Genomic DNA, 9,268 nt, shown 5'->3' on the forward strand with positions numbered 1-9,268 from the left:
TTTTCATGACGACCAATAAAAAACGTCGGTGTTACCCCCTATGTTTTAATTGATAAATATCGACTGTGTTACCCCTTATGTTTTTTTTCATGACGACCAAAGAAAAACAACAGTGTTACCCCCTATGTTTTTTTTCATGACGACCAATAAAAAACAAGCGTGTTACCCCTTATGTTTTTTTTCATGACGACCAATAAAAAACGACAGTGTTTACCCCTTGTGTTTTTTTTTTCATGACGACCAATAAAAAACAACAGTGTTACCCCTTATGGTTTTTTTTTCATGACGACCAATAAAAAACAACAGTGTTACCCCTTATGTTTTTTTTCATGACGACCAATAAAAAACGACAGTGTTACCCCTTATGTTTTTTTTCATGACGACCAATAAAAAACGACAGTGTTACCCCTTGTGTTTTTTTTTTCATGACGACCAATAAAAAACAACAGTGTTACCCCTTGTGGTTTTTTTCATGACGACCAATAAAAAACAACAGTGTTACCCCTTATGTTTTTTTTCATGATGACCAATAAAAAACAACAGTATTACCCCTTATGTTTTTATTCATTACGACCAATAAAAAAACAACAGTGTTACCCCTTTTGTTTCATTTGATAAAAACGACAGTGTTACCCCTTATGTTTTTTTTCATGACGACCAAAGAAAAACAACAGTGTCACCCCCTATGTTTTATTTGATAAATATCGACAGTGTTACCCCTTATGTTTATTTCATGACGGCCGATAAAAACCGACAGAATTACCCCTCATGTTTTTTCCATGTTGACCAATAAATAACGACAGTGGTACCCCAGTCGACGTTTTTGCGGGGATCCGAACCTGAGCTGTATAGAGTGTTAACCTCCGAACTTATCAATGCACCATCAAGACACCGGATAAAGTCAACACAAAGGTTATACTTGACTTTATAATTCGCATGAAATAGAGATATGAGTCTACCAACAGTATACATCAACCGGACTTGAACCCCGGTCTCCAGGAGGAAAGCTCACAGCACTCTCCACTTCCCACTGAGATTTGTAAATTAAATATGTCTGAGGTTATATATGGCAATAGACATGATAGCATTACGTTTAAAATTAAAGATATTGTGTTTTCCACAGAAATTGAGCCACGGACTCCAGTGGGTTAGGCAGAGTGCACTCCACTGCACCACTGAGGCGATGACAATACACAATAATCAATCATCAATAAAGAGGATATAAATGACATTAAAATGTATCTGTGTATTTCTATTATTGCCCTTATTGTTTTTTTCATGACGACCAATAAAAAACAACAGTGTTACCCCTTATATTTTATTTGACAAAGACAACAGTGTTACCCTTTATGTTTTTTTTCATGACGACCAATAAAAAACAACAGTGTTACCCCTTATGTTTTTTTTTCATGACGACCAATTATAAACAACAGTGTTACCCCTTATGTTTTTTTTCATGACGACCAATAAAAAACAACAGTGTTACCCCTTATGTTTTTTTTCATGACGACCGATAAAAAACGACAGTGTTACCCCTTATGGTTTTTTTCATGACGACCAAAGAAAAACAACAGTGTTACCCCCTATGTTTTATTTGATAAATATTGACAGTGTTACCCCTTATGTTTATTTCATGACGGCCGATAAATAACGACAGTTACCCCTCATGTTGTGGTGCGCCTGTCAACGTTTTTGCGTGGATCCGAACCTGAGCATAAATTTAAATGTTACATTTTTGAATTACAGAATTTTTAAAAAAAAATAATAACATCAATCCCCTCTTTATTTGGAAGTGCACTTCCTCCGTCTCTCCGCCTCGAGGTGTCTTGAAGCCGGCTTTTCTTCTCCACTGCTGCTCAGGTTCTTCGCATCCCGCTGATTGGTACAAGCTCCAATGCGCTCAATGGCGCCATCTAGGGGAAATGGGCAGCATACCCCATCTATCACCTCTACCCTGGGCCGCCAGGGGCGCTTTTCCATACGTGTACGTATGTATGTACAGTGTGTATATCTCTGCCTGTAGATATACGTTGTTTATATATACATATATATTTCTCGTTTTTTTTTTTTTTTTTATAGATGACAGACACAGGACTGTTGTGTCATGAACTTTATTTCATGCAGAAAAATAAAACTGCAATCACATCACAATTGTAATATTGAGTGTAAAATAAAATACCCCTTTTGAAGAGAGGGGTTGGATGCTTAATCCTCGTCACAATTCCACAAAGCTCAATATAACTTCACAGACTTACTAACGCTCTGAAACAACTTTAATAATAAAAATGTACACGTCCCTAATAGACTTAATCACTTTTTATTAAATATCTCTGTACAGAAAATAATAGAAGTACAATAAATAAATCTTGCATTTACTTTTCTATTCTCTGGCAAATCTGAGTTTTTAATAAAATCTTCACTTTCAAGGTAACATGGCTTAAACGTTTTAAAACTTTTAAGGTATAATGTACAGAACATGAACCTAAAATCCTTTCCTACATCATCAAAAAACGAGCCGACAGGAAGTACTCAGTCTGGACTACAGCTAGCAGGTTCTCGGTTGCAACATTAAAGTGCAGTAGTGACACACAGATAGTTGAATAGGTTAGGTAACGGGCCTCGGCCACTCCCTTAACTACACTCTATGTTAGACCCGGACGCCTGGAAGCATGGCTTAAAACTACCGACAACGTTTGCACAACACCACAGGAAGAACGGGGGACATCCACGTGCCGGCTTCGATATCTGCTTTGATTTGTACCGTCAATTTCCCTTCTTCTGGGATTGATCTCATCGTAGATCAATCCCAGTACAGTACATCTCATCGGTACAGTGTATTTTCATTTCACTGGAATCGGATGGTTTTGCCTAATGTTTATTATGATGTAGGTTTTGAAACATGAATAAACAAGCATTGGGAAATTATAAGAAAACATGCACATCTATTTTTGTCTTGCACACATCATTTTTGTACACATCAAGTCATGAATCACAAGCGAGGAACATGTGCCAGAGCTGGACCTATCGGTGGCACAGAGACTCAACAAAACACAACTCTTATTGCATTTTTTTTCTCTTCCTAATTTTGTTTCTCACAAATCCGTCCAAAGATGTCCCTTTTTTTACTTTTTGGAACATAGCGTCATGTTAATATTTGATCAGACAATCTTATCCAAAACGAGTGAAAGTTTTCCTTGATACATTTCATAGAGCTTTGCTCTAGCAGGCCTACGGGTACACTGAGGGCTTGGGGGGTTATGACAAACACCCTAGCCACCACGCTGTGTGTTAGAAATAGCCATGTTCATGTCTTATTGAAAAATATAAATAAATAAAAACGAGAGTAATTGATATAGTAAATCAGAACACCATCGCATCTTCGTCCTCTTGTTGTCATAAGTAGCAAGATGGCCGCCCCCCGTTAGTTGTTGTTCATAATCCACCAAGAAGCTGAAGAAGAGCACAGGAAGATATGAATGAGGCTTCTTAAGCCAAAGCAACTGTGATTGCAGGGAGCGGGGAAATACTATTTAGCAGTTAACTTTCTGATTGACCTCTTGAACTGGCCTATAACAGAAACGTAACCCGCCGGTTGACATTTATGGAAATAGAATGACTGAATCACCCTGACAAGGAATAAAAAGGTCAAGTAATTTGATAATTTTTTCTTCTCTCTGCAAAGCCCCTTTTTTCATTGGGTTCCAACCAAAATATGTTATCTACCTGGGAGAAGCATGGTGGACACCATCTCGGGCTGCTCCAGGGAGTCAATGATGCAGCGCTGGAAGGTCTTACTGATGGACGACTGCAGGTAGCTGAGTGGAGGAAGGAAGGCGGTCATTAATGCTTAATGAGCCATTAATGCTGAGCCAAAGCAAAGCAATGGACCTTATCTACCTCCAGCCGCCATCTTGGTTCTCAACACTAGGTAGGGTTGGGGGGAACCGAATGTGGAGAACCAAGATGGCTGCTGCAGATGAATGAGGCCCATAGATGAATCGAGGTCAAACACAGGTCAGAAGATGGAGAGGAAACGGGCTAAGTCATTACCTGATGATATGCCTCATAACTGGTGTGTGCAGGTGTCAGTACAGGAGAACGTTACAACCATGTTTTACAGAGTGTGCCTGATACTCTCCTAAGAGGCGTGTTTGTGGTGGCATCTCGTATCCCTTTGAGAGATTACAAATGGAGTGTGATTAATTGTATCATAAATAAGTCACTGAATACCTCATCCAAGAGAGACGGTCTTGCCAAAATTCATACATGATGAAGCAGGATCTGTCTGGTAGATTCTGGACCGACATGCTGAGAGAGAGAGAGAGAGAGAGAGAGAGAGAGAGAGAGAGAGGAGAGAGAGAGAGAGAGAGAGAGAGAGAGAGAGAGAGAGAGAGAGAGAGAGAGAGAGAGAGAGAGAGAGAGAGAGAGAGAGAGAGAGAGAGAGAGAGAGAGAGAGAGAGAGAGAGAGAGAGAGAGAGAGAGAGAGAGAGAGAGAGAGAGAGAGAGAGAGAGAGAGAGAGAGAGAGAGAGAGAGAGAGAGAGAGAGAGAGAGAGAGAGAGAGAGAGAGAGAGAGAGAGAGAGAGAGAGAGAGAAAAAAAAACCTGTAAAAACTTGTTTTTACATTTCTCAATATGTGATGAGACACACACACACACACACAAAGATCAGAGAGAGAGAGACTGTCAGCTGGCAGAAGAAGGACTGGCAAACAAACTGGTCTATGCCTGCTGGGAAGAAGGATGGATTAAGAGTGTCTGATAGCTGAGTCCTTGAGTAAACACTCAGCTTGGGGGTGGAGCGGAGAGGAAGAGGAGAACATACTGCAGGTTGTCAGGCTGGGCGCTGGTGGCGTCCGTGTAGATCTTCAGGGTCTGCTGGAACTCCTCCACGTCCCTCTCCTTCACAGACATCTGCCTCTGGACCAGGAGAATGTTCTAGCCGGGAGACGAAGATGACACATGAAGGTCTTGAACGGTCTATGTTTACACAGTTTTTTTATTTGACATTTGAATACAAAAAAACTAATACATTTTTTGCGAAGTTCAATTCTAAGTCTGAACTTTAAAATAAAAACAACAGCATTGGGATCGTTGTTTTATTGAGTGGAATTTAATCGGCTGGTAAGGTTGCTTACCGACTTGTAGGTGCCGGCTAATGTGTCCTCTTTGAGAGGCTCCAGGTGGGACTCTGTAGACGGAGGAAGACATGTTTCAGTCAGCCACAGACATACACAGCAAGCCGCAGGTTGACAGCACATCAGCCTCCAGGCTACGAGCCGTCACAAAGCATTTATTCTGCTGACAAACTCAGGGGGGAGGGATTCAACGCACTCCACCGCTGCACAGAACAGAGGTGGAACTAAGGACTGAGTCTGAGGTTGAAATGGGTTTGCTGGGTTGGAATCACAACTAGATTAAAGTGAAATCCAATCCAGGCTGAAAAACTAAACAAAAAACCACTGGGAAAGGTATGACTTTGTGTAAGGTTATGAAACTGGAACAAATTTTTGGGTATGTTTTTTTTCTTCTTCTCACTCCTTTTCGAATGGGTTAAGAAAGTGTTCGACAGTTTCTGTTAATTTGTTTTTCATTATTTTTTATATTAATTTATTGTAACTGTCCACTTGTTTCATCATTTTATTCTATTGGTTCTAATTGCTTATTCTTTCTTTTTCTTTACTTTTAATAGAAATATTTTCAATCCAATTCTTTTTTTTTTTTTTTGATATTGTAGAATCTGCAGCATTGTAGACACGTAGGGCTGGAATTTGCAAATGAATACCTGTGCATTACCATCATACTAGTTAACAGTCCTACTTTCAGTTCGCACTAACCTCACACTCCAGTTTGTCTATGAGGTCCTCCAGCTGGTTGATCTGGGAGCTCCAGTGGTTGTCAGGCTCCACGCTGACCCCTGAAACACATGCCCCTGAAGTTAGTGTCTGTTCGAGCTTCAGCAGCCTTGGAGGCGGCAGGAGGACTAACCCACAGGGGGATGCTGAAGTGGAGCGATGGAAATTAGACGAAATCAGTTGTGTAAAATCCCAGAGTTTTGAAAGGTTTTGGTTTTAGAATATATATCTGCAAGAAGGCCTGTATTATCCACAAACCAATTACCGCTAGGGGGCTCTTAACCTCAATATCCATACCGTTAAAACAAAAATCAGCCAATAACAGTAAAGCATGGACCTGAATCCGATAACTGCATTTTTGGATTACTTTTTCAAGTAACTTTTTTAGATTACTTGATACTAGATTACATTAGAACAGATACATTTGGACGGATTTCAATAAAAAAAGATTTTCTTTACAAAGATTGCTTGCTGGATTACACAAGTGAAACCAGAATAAGGCTGCCGTACCTGTAGTGAGCATGCCGGAGTAGGGGTCCGTGGGGGACAGACACATGTTCTTCTGCAGGCGGCGGCCCGGCCTCTTCACGGCGCGCTGCAGGGGCAGCGCCTGGGGCTTGGCGGGGGAGGTCCGCACGGGGCAGCTCTCCTCGTCCACCGCCCCCCACCGCGCAGTCCAGGGAGGACTGCAGTGACTGCAGCTGGGTGGAGGTCTCCCGCAGGAGGAACCGCGTCACGAACTGACCCACCACCGAGGAGCCCTGGTTACTCCTGAGGGGGGAGGAGGGGGGGGGGAAGAGGAGGTGGAGGAGGAGGAAGAGGAAGAGGAGGAGGAGGTGGTGGAGGAGGAGGAAGAGGAGGAGGAGGTGGTGGAGGAGGAGGAGGTGGTGGAGGAGGAAGAGGGGGGGAAGAAGAGAGGAAGGGGGGGAGGAGGAGGAAGAGGAGGTGGAGGAGGAGGAAGAGGGGGGGGGGGAGGTGGTGGAGGAGGAAGAGGGGGGGAGGTGGTGGAGGAGGAAGAGGGGGGGAGAAGAGAGGAAGGGGGGAGGAGGTGGAAGAGGAGGTGAGGAGGAGGTGGAAGAGGAGGAGGAGGAGGAAGAGGGGAGGAAGTGGTGAGGAGGAAGAGGGGGGGAAGAAGAGAGGAAGGGGGGGAGGAGGAGGAAGAGGAGGTGGAGGAGGAAGAGGAGGAGGAGGGGAGGTAGAGGAGGAGGAAGGGGGGGAGTGGAGAAGAAGGAAGGGGGGAGGAGGAAGAGGGGGAGAGGATGAGGAGAAGAGGGGGGGGGAAGAGAGGAAGGGTTTGGAGGAGGAAGAGGAGTTCAGTTGGTTCACTTTTTATCTATTAACAAATATCTCAACCCACCGTTGAATCGGTGATTCAGTTTTGCTTTTGTCACGACTGCGGTGTCACCAGGGTTTTTGGCAGGTGGCAGCTGGGGCACGCGAACACCAGCGAGTGTGGACCAGTTTCCACCTCACTCAACAAGACAAGTGTACGTGTGTGCATGTGTGCGTGCGTGCGTCATCTTTTCATCTGGGTACATTTTGCCATGGTAATTAAAGCATTATCCTTTCAATGTATCACTAATGTGGTTATATTCTTAGCGGCGGAAGTGGACAAGGACATTTGTCGTCACAGCAAGTTTTCCATGGGTGGTCCCAACATAATGAAGTCACTATTTAACAGAGAGGCTACAAACACATCAAGTCACAGTTGGGAGGAGGAGTGGACGCCAGGAGAGCAGTAAAAGCAATAAGGGCTTTCACTGCGTATTGTGCCTCAGCACAATACGCAATATTGCAATCAAAGAAGATGAAATGAAGGAACAAGGGGGGGAGACGTTATGTGAGGAGGCTGGGATGAGAGTGAAACGGCGTTTATAGCCAGTGAAGTAGAGTCGTGATGTTATCAGCGCAGACAATAACACACTTTGTCGAAATATTTTTTAGCAGATTTTTTAACGTTATTTTCAACAAACAACTGTGCATCAATATCAAATGCAGTCAGCAAGTGCAATAAAGTCCAGCTGTTTCACTGACTTACTACTTTCAAGGATTACTTTTATCTGTTACATTTCTGTGTCGCCTTTTCAGATTAATTTCTTAATTACACTTCCGGATTAATCCTCTGGATTACATTTTTGGGTTAGACCGCTGAGCCACATTTTCGGAGGTCATTTCCAAATTGCATCCACGGATTAGGTTTGGGGATCACATTTACAGATCTATATGTTCCCTTTCTAATGTGTAGTCGGTGTGCCCTCATGTGTGTAAAAGCAGAACACCAACCTTACCGGGTGAAATATGCACAGCAGAACAGAAATCCACCAACACGATGACAACGAGGGACCACAAGAGTTTGACGTATTCGACGTGTTCTCCTCAGGTGTGCTGCACTGTGTTATTTCCCACGGCACACACTCCAGATGACATGAGGGCACCTGGGGCCCTTTCTGCCTCCCTCTCTCTCTCTCTCTCTCTCTCTCTCTCTCCCCATCTCCCTCCGTCAGCTCTCTCTCTCCATCACGGTCGCCCCCTTTCTCTCTCACCTTTCCATCGCTGTCTCTCTCTCCCCTCCCTCCTTCCCGACCACCTTCCTCTCCTTCTCCCTGCGCTGTCGTCCCCTTTCTCTCTCTCCCAGTGTATCTCTGTCCCTCTATCTCTCTCCTCTCTCGATTTCACAGTCCCCTGCCTCACTCTCTCTGCACCTCCCCGCTGCTGTTCTCAGACGTTCAGACGCTTCCTGACGTCAGCCGGTCTCTAATCTGTTTCAGATCGGAGCGTCACAGAAGCAGGCCGACTCACCCTCTCCCCTCTCTCTCCCCCCTCTCTCTCCCTCCGCACACAGCCTCTTTCTGTTGGAGAACGCAATGTATTCTCGTGTTCCGTGTCCTGTTTAATGGGTGTAGTTCAGGGCATTTGTGTGCGTTGCACACGTTGGGGTCTGCATGGGTGGAGACGAGATGGAGGGCGGTAAGGATGTAGGTTGTATGTAATGAGGCAGTTAGTAAGCTAGTCATGGAGGAAGCTAAGGCCGCAGGGAGGTAGAGAGGCAGATAGAGAGGAAGGAGGGAAAGGTGGTAGGTTGGGAGGGCAGGAGGCAGACGGACTGACCGACAGGCAGACCAACAGGCAGACACAAATACACAAACACACGCACACACCAGATAGATAGACATTAGTCGATTAAGTGGCTGATGATTAGGTACTCTTGTGGAGGAGAGAGCAGGTGGTGTACACAGCATCCCAGCATGATGAGAAATGCATGGTGAGTAGGGGAGAGAAGGAGAGGAGAGGAGAGGAGAGGAGAGGAGAGGACAGGACAGGACAGGACAGGACAGGACAGGACAGGACAGGAGAGGAGAGGAGAGGAGAGGAGAGGAGAGGAGAAGAGAAGACAGACAGAGATAAAGAGAGGCAAG

General features: G+C 44.3%; 1 protein-coding gene across 1 annotated transcript in view; it reads right to left on the reverse strand.

Annotated features, from left to right (window-relative positions):
• Positions 1–3,210: 3,210 nt before the first annotated feature.
• LOC132463842 (N-terminal EF-hand calcium-binding protein 1-like) overlaps positions 3,211–9,268 on the reverse strand; it is a 6,534-nt gene continuing 476 nt past the window's right edge. Inside the window, 8 exon segments of the mRNA XM_060060033.1 lie at positions 3,211–3,450; positions 3,724–3,815; positions 4,231–4,308; positions 4,823–4,935; positions 5,136–5,186; positions 5,835–5,914; positions 6,363–6,516; positions 6,518–6,623. Of these exon segments, the coding sequence (XP_059916016.1) occupies positions 3,422–3,450; positions 3,724–3,815; positions 4,231–4,308; positions 4,823–4,935; positions 5,136–5,186; positions 5,835–5,914; positions 6,363–6,516; positions 6,518–6,623 (703 nt within the window). The 3' untranslated portion in view covers positions 3,211–3,421.

Source organism: Gadus macrocephalus, chromosome 1 (genome assembly GCF_031168955.1).
Source record: "Gadus macrocephalus chromosome 1, ASM3116895v1".
In the NCBI taxonomy this organism is placed as follows: Eukaryota; Metazoa; Chordata; class Actinopteri; order Gadiformes; family Gadidae; genus Gadus; species Gadus macrocephalus.